We start from the raw sequence: 14,777 nt of genomic DNA, 5'->3' as shown, positions 1-14,777 counted from the left end.
TTTTATGCCCCAAGTGTTAAGGTTACACATCTGGTGAATGTGTGGATAGTACATTTGATGAAATTACATATCTTGCCACTTAAATAATTGTGCTACAAGTCTTGCCTTTTCTATACCTCTCATGTCTTTTCTTTTTCACAGAAAATCTACTAGATTCAATAGTGTCTTTCCATGCTCATCCTGTGTCAAGCTTACTCCACCTACCGATTCTCCCCTCACAGACCAAGGTCTGCCGGTCCATAATCCAGGATGAGCATCCACCAGTCTTTATCTTGCCTGGTTGCTTCGTACTACAGTATAGCCTGATAGACCAAAGTCTTAAAATCAATTTTCTTCCAACAGTTATGCACTTATATTGCCGAGCTATGCTGACTTTGCTCATGATTTGGATGTAGCATATTAATGGATAAAATCTTAATATTTACAGGAAAGGTTGAAGGTAAAACTCTGATCCAATGATTTTACGTTGCCATAGAGTGCAACAGGAAATTTTTGAGGTGATAAGTTTGCTTATTGAGATTCAGCACATTAAAAATCATTACAGCATAGAGGACCCACTTTACAACATGAAACAGGTGTGAACAAGTAACAATATCCACAACTCATTGTCTAAAGTGACAAACAGTAAGCAATTAGAATGTATACACACTTTATATATAAACTAATTGTCTTCCCATAACCTTCAGTGCAGACAGCATGCAGTAGCTCCTTCGAACAGTAGATACCTGTATGGAGTGAAAAGAGGTGTTAAAGGCACAAAGCTGCCAAAGGCACAAAGCTTCTGGTAAGGATCACAGAAAACAATCAAATCAGCAAAGGAAGCCATCACAAACCCACAAATTGACACTTCTAGAACAGTGGAGTAAGGCATTAGATAATAGAGGTAATTCAACGATGTATATATTGCAGCTGTGATGGTTGGCATAAGCCTATTTTAGGCCTAAATAATGCCTAACAGTGAATCATTTAGTCAACGCAAATTTAAGATTTACTAACTTCTCAGAAACATTTCAGATCACTCTGAAAGCATATATTTGGGCTTTATTTTGCCTCAGTTCATTCAGTACAGGCTAGTAAGGATGATGTATGTAGATTGACATTTTCCTGCTCACTCGAAATTTACTTGGCTGCATTGGGTAGAACAACTGATGATATTTGATTGATGATTTGATTGTCTATATGGTATATACATACATCACTAAAACTTTGTGACAATAGACTTACCTCAGTGGTATCTTGAGGACTTTACATGTCACCCCAACAATACAAGTATCTCTGTGCCACTAGCACCTACAGTAATATGAAGAAGAACATTCACTACTTGTGAAAGCAGTTGCTTCTCTAAACTAAAAATCACACAATATGGTGATTTTGTGAACCAGACCCTCCAGTCAACATGTTGAGTTGTTGGAAACTAATGATAAACACCATAGTCCCAGTCTAAGGTAACTCGAAATACACCTTGCAATGAGTAATGGATGTTTAATATATTATTTGCCAGCTACAAACAAGAGTACAGTATATAATAGAAACCAAGAGTGTCGAACGGTGTATTAGCCCGTGATTAATAATCGCATAAAATAACACGGATATTTCAGTAATTGTTCATTTATGTGAAATGGTAATTTGAAATGTGTACATGGCAAAAGGCCTTTGTTCGCCAGTTTTCTGTGTTATTTAACCAAGTATTCAACAGTTATTGCCCCCAGCTCGCTAAAACAATGGCTGCACAAATGAGAGTGTTGCCACGCCTTCAGGGATCCACTTGGCAATGCCAGAACTTTAACATTAGCCATTTCCCTTTAATGCTATCACGTTTTCACTGGCTGAATTGGGCTAAATACAGCAACCTATCATGGCACTATAAACGAACAATTACTGAAATATCCATGTTACTTCATGCAATCATTTATGACTGGTAACACACCCGTTCAATACTCTTGGTTTCTATTATATACTCTCACTACAAATTATGAACTGGACTTTGTTATAGGTTGTGAACAGATAAATCATGCAAGTATCACCCATTTACAGCCATGTCAATGTACATTAAAGCACACCAAACATACAAATGTGACAATTCACAACCAAAGATATAACCGGTAGTTCCATTTATGACTGCACCAAATTAAGCAGTAAACACATGTTCCTAGGTAGTAGTAGTTTCACATTGCCAAAAATTAAATAAGATTACACATAACAAATAGCCAGTGATTGCAATTTATATAGAGGTGACTTTAGTAAGGAGTTTAATTTAAGCCCCTTCCCCCCCCACACACACACATACTAGGGGCTGGAAACTAGCCACCTGCTACTGAGGATGTGGTCACCATTAATTTGAAAGCAAAATCTACAACATTATATGCTGGGAAAATATTAAATACTCATAGTGAAGGGAACGTTCGATAAATTAAGACTATTACTAAGTGTTCTTGTAATACTTTAGGATGGCCATATAGTGTACGATCAACACTTTCAATTTTTTTATAAAACCATGTCCAAAGACTGGACATGGTGTATATTAAACAAATAATACACACTTACATCAGGATTGTTCAAACTGGTGAATTCTGTGACATCTTGTTTTAATACTCTGCAAAATAAAACAATCGGTATAAGATTGACAACATGCACAACACAATAGGGAGGATACAAGTAATTTTTCTACTAAACAAACACCAGGTATCAAATGAATACCAGTCATAATTTCTAAACATTCTGTGCAACAGTGCTATTAAATGACGAAGTGAAGAACATTGTGTAGAGCTCATGGAAAGTATCAAGAAGAGTACAACACAAGCCGTGAAATTCAATCATCTGGGACACTGATCACGTTTCTACCAACTTTTAGGTTGATTGCAAAAATGTAGTAAGAACAAATACATGATCAAACACGTGACCCATGATACAAATATCTTGAACTATATGGCAAGGATTGTAGTTAACAGTTTGCCAGCAAAATGTGATGTATAAGTATACTGATTGTTATATATGATAGGCAGACCACAAATTTTTATCAGAAAATTTAAAATCTTCAAGTGAAATGTGCACGTGATTTTGTTTTTACATTTCGCAAGCAACCGGTAAATGCCCGTGGAACTCATAACCCCGATACCACTAAGTGACATTAGCTTCCCCAAGTCCCAGTTATACAGTCATACTTAGGTAGGTCTCTTGCTCAAGGAAACTGCAACTTACAGTTGGAGGAGGGGGCATCGAACCTGGAACCTGCAATTACCAAGCCAATGTTCTAACCAGCCGGGTTGGCTATGTCGCTTCACCTATATGGTATAAGCAACAGCACAAAGCAGGCATTTGTACTAATCAAAGTTCAAATCCCAACATTGTCCCATGTGCAGATAACCAGTAATGTTACAGTTTATGAATGCATGGCATTGGTTGGTAAGCTTGGTTGATTTGTAACCACCTGATAACAATGCCATACATTATTAGCTCAAGGCTCACTCACTACTTAGAGTCCATGTAATGAAAGTACTACTTGGCATACACAACTATTAAACTACCAGTACACTATACTGACTACTTATAATACCTTCCATGAAGCAGAAGCCAAGATATAGGGGGTAGCTTGAGGTCACCTGTTATACTAGCAGACTAGCGAGATATCCACTCCACCGTAAACAAATCTTTAAATAAAGGTCACTCGATCCGTACGCAGAACTTTGTGCGGTGATCACGTGACAACCCAGTTTCCTGTATGACGTAATTTTGTGGTTGAGCAAGTCTGTACATAACGAGATTGGTTGCCGCACTGTGTCACGAAACACGTGGACAGTAGTTAGTGAGTGGTGTATCTCGTGGTTTACTGTTTATTCAAGGTTTTACGGCTTATTCAAGGATTAATTGTTTGTTTATTTGTTGCTTAAATATGGTTGGATGTGCGATAATCAACTGCTCCAACAGCTCCAAGAAGTCATCCAAGACTAAATGTTCATTTTATAGGCTTCCAGCCATTATTCAGCATCAAGGTCAGCAAATGTTGGAGATTACTAGAGAGCGAAGGAGGGCCTGGCTGAAAGCTATTTCGAGAGAGGATTTAACGGAGGAGAAGCTAGCAAATGTCTGGGTTTGCGAGCGTCATTTTGTGGCTAGTGAGTACAGTATCTATTGAAAGTGCATGCATTGATAATATACAAAATATTTTATAGTGTATTATTTGTTATACTTGTACACTGTATGCGCGTTGGCTTTCAGTCCAGCTTATACATTTCCGGAGTAGCTAGGAAATTTATAATCCATGATTTGATATCATTGATACTCATGAGTTTAACATTTGTCACACCATCAAATGCTCTGTAGGGAAGCCTGCTGACACAATGGATAAGCATAATGTTGATTGGTTCCCCACACTGGAACTTGGACACAGCAAGCTAGATGTGGCAGTAGTACATGCAGCTAGTGAAAGAGCCTCAGAAAGAGAAGCACGAGCCAAAGAGAGGAACAAAAGAGTTTTCGAGATGAATTCAAATATTAGTACATCAGGCAGTACCTCAGCCCCTACCTTGGCAACTACCTCTAGTACCTCAACTACAACAACTAGTACCTCAACCAGTACCTCTACAATAACCACTATGTCAACCATAACTTCTACAACAAACAGTACCTTGATCACTAACCCAACCTTTATTTTGACAAAAGGTACCTTGACTTCAACTAGTACAACAACAGGACAGTCCAGTCAGTTGTCACTTAATTCAAACAGTGGGCTGATAGATCATGCAATACAGACAGCTGATGGTGAAACTCAAACTCCAAGGCCACCTAAAATGTGTAACAAAGCCGTACAGACGGATGACGATAATTTTTTCTGTGAGAACAACATTATGTCTGATGATGCCAAGGTACAATACTACACTGGGTTAGCTATTAGCCTTCTCCTGTTAAAAACATTTGAACTAGTGATGGGCTCCTTTGCACTAGGTGATAAACGTTCATACTATTGGAGGTCGTTCATGATAGTGCTCATGAAATTGAGGCTTAACTTGGGATTACAAGACATTGCTTACCGGTTAGGAATTTGTACATCAACTGTCAGTAGGCGTTTCCATGAAATGTTGGATATAATGTCTTGTCGTTTGGAGTGGCTCATCAAGTGGCCTGAAAGAGAGGAATTATGGAAGACTATGCCCAGCTGTTTTCGGGCAACATATGGCACTAAGGTTGTTGCAGTAATTGATTGTTTTGAGATTAAAATTGAAGCCCCTAGTCATCTAGTGGCAAAATCATCCACTTGGTCTCAATACAAGCATGCAAATACAGCAAAAGTGTTCATTGCAATGTGTCCGCAAGGTGTAACAAGCTTCATTTCACCTGCCTGGGGTGGAAGGGTCAGTGACAAACTTTTGACAGTCAACTCTGGATTTTTAAACAAATTACTTCCAGGAGATTGTGTTCTTGCGGACCGGGGATTTGATATTGCTGAAGATGTGGCCAGAATGCAGGTAACACTTCATATACCATCATTTACAAGAGGCTGTTCCCAACTCTCACCCATAGATGTTGAGGCAACAAGGAAGTTAGCGAATGTACGGATACACATAGAACGTGTCATTGGAGCCACCCGTCAGAGGTTCTCAATTTTGATGAGTTGTATCCCTATTGATTTTTTAAAGCCCAAACACCCTGGCGACAAACCACCAATCGATAAAATAATATTAGTGTGTTCAGCCCTGAACAATCTTTGTGTTTCAGTTGCACCAGTAGAATAGTCATGTAATTGAACAATTATTATTATTATTAATAGATGAACTTTGTCATGTTATTATTTACTTCATTAAAAAACCTATACAAACTTTTAATAGTTAATAATAAACTAACACAAGGTGAAGTCACTGCTTAGTCCACTGCCGTTTACGGGAAAACTCAGGTATTGTCCTGCAGTTTGGACAATACCACTTACTGGAACGTGGTTTGGGTATCTTGAGACATTCAAGGTGAAACCATGAGCCATGTAAACAATTAGGATTGTCACATCCAACCATTTCACCACCCTTATCTTCCTTACAGTAACAGTATGTATATTCAGCAGATACCACTGAAGCTGCAGCAGTCTGATCAGGCATAACTGCCTTCCGAGAGTACCACTTAGCAAGTAAAAGACAAAGACAAATTTTAAAAAAGACAAATTTTGAAAAACTTTTCGGCAGCTTTAACATGTTCTATAAAACTTTCATTTAGAAAGATGCGTTCACATGACAAATTGGGGGAAGCATCACTGAATGTAGCTACAACAAAGTCAGCATAATTTGCTGAACAAACAAGCAGTTGTGTCTGAACCTGGTAATAATATCCATGCTTTTCAGAGAGTTTACCATTATTGAGATAGGGTACTTCATCTGGAGTGCTCTTTCTGACGCAGTATGGGCATTTGATTTCCAGTATCCCACATCCACAGCAGTCACACTGCACCACTCCATCAGGACTGGCACCAATGTATGGATGTTCTGTGCTTACTACGAATCCACTATTTCTGTACTGAAAATTTGTATGCATGGGTTTCATCATCTCAATGTATGCCAATCTTGCAACAGCTTCATGTTTACACCCCCATGTGGTTGCTGGCGTTGTGAACTTTTTCAAATGTGGATAACATATCTGGCTTAGTAATGATTGCGAAGGATGGCTTGGGTCTGTAGCACAAACTGCTTTCATTTTGATGCAGTAATCCTTCCTGCTCTTTGTTTAAACCAAGCTGGGACTCTTGGCTTGCTCTCGAGTGTAAACTTCAATATTCTGTACCTCTTCTGGTGTAACCGATAACTGTAATTCATCACATACTTCCAACAACTCAGTGTAAAGCAATTCTTCACTTTCTGGATTGTACAGATCAAGCAGTGATGGAGGTAGCTGAATAGTATTTGTTGTAGGTTTAAATTCATTAGAAAATGGAGGTACTATGGAACAAATTGCCGGTCGGTTGTGAGCAATATCTCTAAGGAAGACCATTTGCTCCTCAGCAGATGGAGGAACACACAACAAGGAACTTGTTGACTGACAGGCTGATGAACTAGTGGATGGGTGCTCAGAAACTGGCAATTCTTCTGCTACCTGAAACATATCCTCAAGTGGTGTAATGTCACTTAGATGATGAGCCCCTCTCCTTTTGTTACAGCTGATTCTAGGCTTTGGTTTGGACAGTGGCAGCTCTGAAATTGGCAAGTATGGAATAGCATCAACAAAGGTAGGTTCCTTCCACATACAACTAGTTTGTGTGCAAGTTAGTTTTGATCGAGCTGCAGATTCCAGGTAGAAAAGGATTGCTGCTACATGAGAACAAACTTCTCCAAGTCCTGCCATGCAGGTACAATGTCCACAATCAACAGTTCCATCAAGTAGACACATCACCCATGATTCAAGTGGAGGGTCATTAGCTCATTGCGAATGTCTCACCTGTAATTGTATTAAACTACTATACTACATAATATGGGTACTTATCTTTCTTACATACCTTGGCAACTGTAACTATTTTACTACCAATTTTCTTTGATCCCAAACAGTTCACAAAGCCACACATAAAGTACTTGTAAGCATCAAAGCTTTAAACATCTCAGAGGTACAGAAGCTTGTAGTCAAAACAAGCCGATGAAGCTGTTAAGTCTCCCAGAAAAAGTGTCAAGAGTGTATTTCGCAGACTTGACTACAATATTGTGCCAATAACATTCAGTCGATATCATAAGGCGTCTCTTTCAGGCATTGTAATAATTATATGTAGGCTACTTCCCTTGTTTCACTACTTATTATGGCTATGATCCCTATTCAGTGAACTAGCAGAGTACAGGGGGGCACGTGCCCCCCCCCTCCTTCATCCCTTTCAAAAGAATTGCATACAAGATCTAGATACTCTAATAGAGCAGTCAATCGCTCTAATAAAGCAGTCACTGTTCATGAGGTAGTGTAGCTTAACTATGAAGCTATGAATAAGGACCTGAATGAGGATCTTTATAGTATAAACATTTGGTAAATGACAGCCATTATTTGCTGTGACCTTATTTTATTTATTTATTATTTTTCTCTTCAACTTTTCAGCAAAGTGCACCCCCCTTTCCAAGCTCTGGATCCGCCCCTGTAGTACTTGTAATTCTTAATGTACAAAATGGCTGTTTAATAGTACATCTCAAGTGGTGTGTTTATATACCATAAAGCAATAGTAATAAAATGTATAAATCACGTGCACCCTACTGTACTTAGTGTGGCATAATGCATGTGGTTGCACCAAAATTAGTCAGTTGCATAAATAGCAAGTGTTAAAAAACGTATACAGTGTAGGTAATATTAATAGCTAGCTCTAATATAACCTTTTAAGGTAACATTTCTTCCTGTGGGGCATGTGATTAGATGATAGCTCACATTTAGTTATTCAATGGAGCAACCAACGGAGGAATGTGTAGTAGCTATGTGTACAGGTGTTATGAGTTACTAAAGGTGATTTTTAAAATTTGTTTTTACATACTGCATGCATTGTCTTAGAGATTACAAAATAGAAATGATAGGTGCACAAGAGCTATTACAAGTCTAATTGAAGGTTAAACAGTGTTAACTTGAAGGTGGCCATAGGACCCAGATTAAACGCTATGCAGACAAGCAGGGTCACCCACAGGGGGGGCAACTGGGGCATTTTGCCCCGGGCTCCAGCCTAAAAGGGGCCCCAGGGGGTTCCATCCTAAAAGGGGCCCCAGGGGGTTCCAATACTGGTTTATGGACCAGTATTGTAACATTGTATGATGGGTAAAATATACTGGAAACTAAGTAGAATGGCCATTCACTTCCCTATAAAAGACCGTTGGGGCACATGTTTAATCACAATTTCTGTAGTGGCTGGATTGAACTTCTTTTACTGCTCTTCATTTGTAACAGGAACTTATAGTTATGGTCATTTTCACAGTCCACTACTATATAAAATAATTGCCTTAAAATATTATAAAACAATGGCTTGATCTAAAGAATTGACTTGTACGTCACTGTAAGTTTGTCTGCTATTCCTAGTTCCAGATCTCAGTCACTTATCTCAAATTGCTTCCAGATTCAATCTTGCCACAATTATGTTTCAACTAGGTAAATATGCTCCCACACTCCCCTGATATCCCTTCAATCATTCCCTTCACTGACATTTTGCTACACAACAATCATGACAATATAGAACACAAAATACAAAATATGTAATTCAAACACAAAGAGAATTTTTTTACATGTACTACAACCCCCTTACCAGGGTACATTACAGTTACACCAAAAAGGATTATCTAGAGGTGCGACATCAACTTGGGTGAATATATATATTCCCTTTCAGGAAACCAGGCATGCACCTACAGCCAGTCTTTGGCCAGCTGTGGGTGTGCCTGGTTTAATTGGGAGTTTTAGAGATCATAACCATAAAAAGTAGTGACTACGTACACCTGCAGATAATTATACTGCTGGACATTTAATCTCAGTCATGGGTATAGACTGAAGTAGGGATTAAATATTCACTAGTATATCTGCAGGTATAGGCGACTTCCCTTGCTTCACTACTTTTTATGGCTATGATCCCTCATTGAACTTAAAATTCCTTGCTTTCCTTGCAGTTGTAAAATTAATAATAAGTACCCTTAGTCACAAGGAATTATTTTTGGAAAGATGTTTCAAAAGCAAAAGTATACTGATAGTTATAATTTTTATGGATCAGTACATGAAATACACAGAATTTCAACTTTGGAATATATTCATGGTACCATGCTGTTTGACTGTTCTATTAGAGTGTTTTAATTTAACATGTAGCTTCAATATGGTATTTTTGTGTGCAAAAGTTTTCATGATAAATTTTCATGTAAAAAATGTGAATGACTATTCTATTAGAGTATCTTGATCTCTTGCAAAAATTTCATATAATTTTTTGCATATGAAAAGTGAATTACAGAAGTAGTAAATTTCACTAATAATTTCTGCCACAATCCTCACTATGGTTACAAAGTTTAGTCTGGCCACTGAGTCATCAAGAAAAAAGCCACTGCATCATCAGAACAACTATACTGCCATTCACCCTTAGATCTATGTTTTTCTTACTCATCATCTCAGTAAGACAATTAGATTTATGTGTCAAAGAGTACAAGAACTTGACTAGTTAGTGAATTTAGCAGGTTTTTACAGTTATCAAACCTACCAACCCATTCTAAAATCATTTTTCTGTGAAAATCCAATAGTCTACCTACAAAAACCATGTGGGTTGACCGGATCAACATTAATGACTGACCAAATGGATTGATGGACTGCCAAACAGCACAACTATCCTCTGACTGTATAATTGTCACTGTACTGATTCTGCAGTATCTTAAGTTAATCTCAAATGTCCAATGCCTTGTGAACTAAACTACTACTTTGTACTTAAACAGATTTCCATGTAGAGCACTGTAGGCACCAATGAACTTAATATAGTCTCTGGTAATGAGGACATGATGATATAATTGATATAGCTACTATTACAAGGTAACTCAAGTAAGGCTTTGTTATCTGTAATTCTGTAAAGTTAGACCAACATCTGGCACCTTCAGTTCTACTGCTTTGTATTGTCATCATTGCTAAAAAGTACTGTCATGAGCAAGCTATAGCTAAATTATAATATTATTACTTTGATAACTTTGCAAGCGAAAAGGACTTTACACAGAGGGAAAGAAAGAATCAATACAATTGCATCAATTCTTATACAGTTACAAGTTCAATGATTGTAGATAAATTGGTTCTTAAATTGGTCGATGGAAGTTATTTCTTTGATATGGCTAGGCAGGTTGTTCCAGATGTTACTTGCAGCTGCTTGTAGAGTTTCCCGCCAAATAAGATAGAAACTCTGAGCAGTTGGACAAGTGAGTACTCACAAAGGGGTGGAGGAGTGGGGGGGGGGGGGGGGGGGGGGGGTGTGGTGGCGTGGGCAAGAGATAGACTTCAAAATGAAGGCAGACCATGATTGGAGTCCAGACATGAGATTACAGGGCAGGCTCTGGCTGTGCTGGCTCCTTAGTGGCTGATATGTAGCAAAATCAACAACCAACATTATCAGGCTGTCCACCAGTAAACCACTGATTCTTGCCAAGTTAGGTCCTTCACAAGGTTGGAAACTGCCATTCGAGCTCTCCACACCACCCAGAAAAGACATCTGTTAAAACCAGCCTTGATAGAGTAGTTTGAGTAGAAAACTAGTAGTTTGATAGTGTATCTATCCACTGGTGGTATTAGTTTGATGTTGCCCGATGTGCGATTTGGATCGGTTTTGTGAAATCTGGTCATAAATATATAGTTAAGCCACCATATTGCTGCTAACAGGATGTTTAGGTGAATGAGGTGGATAAATCAATTCTTATAAGTTGCTGATGTACCTTGTGTCTTTGTGGTAAGCAGTTAATTAAAGAGGGTTGATTGGTTAAAAGATATCTAGTATTAAATTTGGTTGGAAAGTCAACAATCTGAGTGAATACAAAAGTATTTACAAAATTCAGAAATGTGCTAGTTGTTGCCAATTATGTTTGAATTAGTACAATCCATGTCAGGGAGGTTGAGGTCGGAAATCCAGATGATACCATTCGGAGAGGATGAGATAATGCTTTCAAGGCTGCTGCAGACAGCTTCTATGTAGTCAATAGATTGATTTGGTGGCCTATATAGACACAGCAAGCAATTAGTTTAGTCTCGTCCTCGCAGACCCATTCTCTGCTTATCGATTAGAGATTATAAGCGCTCCCTCCCTCTTTCGGAGGGGGCGCTTATAATCTCTAATCGATAAGCGCCACCCCCGAGAATGGGTCTGCGAGGACGAGACTACAATTAGTTAATAGCTTTATTTTACAGGCAATCACTTCCTGGATGCCAGAGTAAGGAATTTCTTGCGAGACTAGGGTGTTATGATAGGCTATCATAACCTCTCTATCACATTGATTATAATTGTTAAGTCAGGAGGAAAAACTTCAGCACTGTAGACAGCAGGGGATAGCCACAATTCACAGCCAAACATTAAGTCAGGATCAATGTGATTTAAAGGACAGCAACAGATGTAGCTATATTCTTTGACATTTAATTGTGAGACACTTCAGGGAGTCAGCCTTATGAATAGGTAATGCTGTCTGATCATGTAGTCATTGAGAGGATTCTGTTGGATCAGGGGCAGTACTACTGATAGTAGGTTGGTTGCTGGAGGATTTAACGTACTTGAAATCAATAACTTTGCCATGTAAGTGCTTGTTGATGAAGATTTGGCTGCGGTGAGTTTGCCATGGTCCTGCAGTCTATTACCTGTTGGACCAGGTTCCAGCAATATTGCTTCAGTATTCCTTTCTGCTGAAGTCATATCACTTTTGATTGCAATATGATATTTAACTTTGTCTCTGCTAGATAGAATAGTAAGAATTTAACTAATAAGGGTCTTGGACGGTTTTTGTAGCTAGAAAATTTACCCAGTCAGTGGGTATCATTAATAATTGAAGAGCCACATATGCTAGAGTTGATATTAGTAAGGATACAAAGGACAGTTTGGATCTAGTAGTTCTTGATGTTCTACTTGTCAATGCTGTAGATGACAATGTATGGATCACATCTGTTATGAACATGGTGTATGCTACCAGCCAGCATTGTCACCTGAAACACCAAGTAACATTATCAATACCCTCTATACACATTTAAAATTCTATACTTCACTGCACAACACACAGGCAGCAAACCATATGAAAAACTATATGAAATAGTCTGCAGTAAGATACTGTTGCCAGACATCAAAGAAGCTATCATCAGCATCAGAGCAGTTATATATCAGACAACTATATAGTAATTAGGTTGTTACTAGCTGTGTTACACTTTAATGAGAACTACAATCAAGGACAAGGGAATGTAAGGAGCGTTTAGCATTAACATATATGCAAAGGCTAAAGCTGGTGAATGCACAGTGACTCCTAAACCTATCCTAGTTCCCGAGACAAACAGTAAGTGACAAAGAATAATTTTGTTTCATAATCATGTAAACTTTCATACAGTCTACATGTAGAGAAGTTGATGCTTAAAAGCAGAGGAATACTGTGCCATTGGTGAAAAACATGAGCACTTTGGATCACCCCAACCATTGGCTAGTGCATATGAGCATCCTGACATTTTGTGTATGATAAATAACATTTTTTGTATCAAGAGAACGTTGGAGTAGTGTCCTTGTGACATTTTAACATGTAATTTTTTTTTGTACTGGAACATGCACATGTCACCCACTGAGGTCAACAATAGGATGCAGATAAATATACCTATAAAAAAACAAATCATGTTCTTTCATACCATCAGAAACAAGCAAACAGACTACAGATTAGCTTCTGGAAATTTCCACTGCAGTTAACCTTTAATAATTGGGGCGAGCCTTAGTGAACCCCTCCATACGAGAATAGCTGTGATAGATTCACATTGCAGGCTTGTTTGAATATGTATTGTATGTTCATCTTCCTTATAAGGGATAAAGGCTATTATCATGTATACCAAATAATTATTACAACCAATATTCTAATAACCCACCTAAATGCAATCTTTACTACTATGCATCTTAAGTGCTAATCAAACAAACCACCATTAAGCCACTAGTGCTTAGTGCTAGCACTTAATTTATACCTATGCACATGATAATGTACTGGTACATGTGACTCTAGCCTGTCAACCTTGATTTTGTGACATACTGACTGATATATAGCATTTGTATGTCATTCCCATTACCATTTAAGTCAATGGTCTGACATGTTGTCTGGACACCTTAAATTATATGTCACTGGTGTGTGTTGATATAAATTCAAAATCAATCATATTGTTTCTAATTCCAAGCCATACAAGTGCTAGTGTTACATCCTGTAAACTTTCATGACATAATAACTTGTTGCGTTTCATTGCATCATGGCAAACTTGTAGTGATCTTCAAACGGGATAATTGTAATGATAATGGTATAAATTTGTGTTGTTTTACTTGTAAGGTATCTCCCCTGCTGTTCACATTGTTGTTTGCAGGGTAGAGTCGTATCCAGGATTTGGGGTTTCAGATTTGGTAATGAGCATAAGTGCAAGGGGGTCTAGGGGCACAACCCCAGTCACTGAACATTCAAAATTTACTAGAATTTCAGTATATTTTTGGTTCCCTTTTAAGTCCTAAATGTCAATTATGGGTAAAAGTTCAATACATGCCCTTGCTCACCAAATTCACCTTTGAGGGATCAATGTAAGTTTCCTATTACTGCCCTAGGTCTGCCCTGTTTCCATTTATTCTGTACATCTGTGCTGTAAACTAAGATATAGCTAGTCTGATGTTCCTGCTGCTAGACCACAAGTTAAATTTTTAGAAAGGGTCTCTGGCACTCATATAGCTATTTGCTGTATACTAAATACGTAACAGCCACAGGAGAGTACTACAAGAATACAGAAACATTAATGTAAAAGCTAAATGAGTCATGATTCTGAATAAGGTTATTGCTTTAACATAATGAATAAAATCATGTGGTACAGTAGCTATGTGTGGGAGGGGTCATGGGCAACAATGAATGGAGGACCTTAGGCTGTTGGCCTGAAACCATTGCTGTCAATTGGGTCACACTAGACAAATGTCACTTAAAATCTAGTTCTTCTGCTTACGGCCTGTAGAAAAAATATAAACAAAACCAGCATATATACAATAGCTAAAAACAGCCAAATTGTGAAAAAGGGTGCAGCCATTCAAAAATAGGCTAGTATGAAAAAGACGTGATATCAACGGTGGCAGACAAGAAATGGCAGCAAAGATATCA

The 14,777-nt window shown here is 38.2% G+C and overlaps 1 protein-coding gene and 2 long non-coding RNA genes across 3 annotated transcripts; 2 read left to right on the top strand and 1 right to left on the bottom strand.

The window, feature by feature from the left end:
• Positions 1-586: 586 nt before the first annotated feature.
• On the bottom strand, positions 587-3,694 carry LOC136236962 (uncharacterized). The gene is made up of 4 exons (XR_010692264.1): positions 3,554-3,694; positions 2,545-2,593; positions 1,225-1,290; positions 587-725 (listed from the first exon to the last, which is right to left on the bottom strand). It is a non-coding gene; the product is annotated as an uncharacterized lncRNA (long non-coding RNA).
• LOC136236960 (uncharacterized) lies at positions 3,353-5,837 on the top strand. The gene is made up of 2 exons (XM_066027195.1): positions 3,353-4,112; positions 4,321-5,837. The coding sequence occupies exons 1-2, from the start codon at positions 3,890-3,892 to the stop codon at positions 5,727-5,729; spliced, it is 1,632 nt and encodes a 543-aa protein (XP_065883267.1). The 5' UTR covers positions 3,353-3,889; the 3' UTR covers positions 5,730-5,837.
• Positions 5,838-11,793: 5,956 nt separating this feature from the next.
• On the top strand, positions 11,794-13,392 carry LOC136268976 (uncharacterized). Its single transcript, XR_010707170.1, has 3 exons — positions 11,794-12,627; positions 12,690-12,956; positions 13,008-13,392. It is a non-coding gene; the product is annotated as an uncharacterized lncRNA (long non-coding RNA).
• Positions 13,393-14,777: the final 1,385 nt, after the last annotated feature.

The sequence above is a fragment of the Dysidea avara genome, chromosome 10 (genome assembly GCF_963678975.1).
Source record: "Dysidea avara chromosome 10, odDysAvar1.4, whole genome shotgun sequence".
Taxonomy (NCBI): Eukaryota; Metazoa; Porifera; class Demospongiae; order Dictyoceratida; family Dysideidae; genus Dysidea; species Dysidea avara.
This window is presented reverse-complemented; position numbering and strand designations above follow the sequence as displayed.

Coding starts and splice junctions, on each gene's coding strand:
- LOC136236960 (XM_066027195.1), top strand. CDS start 3,890: ATGGTTGGATGTGCGATAATCAACTGCTCCAACAGCTCCAAGAAGTCA. Junction 4,113..4,320: donor CGAGCGTCATTTTGTGGCTA/GTGAGTACAGTA, acceptor AATGCTCTGTAG/GGAAGCCTGCTGACACAATG.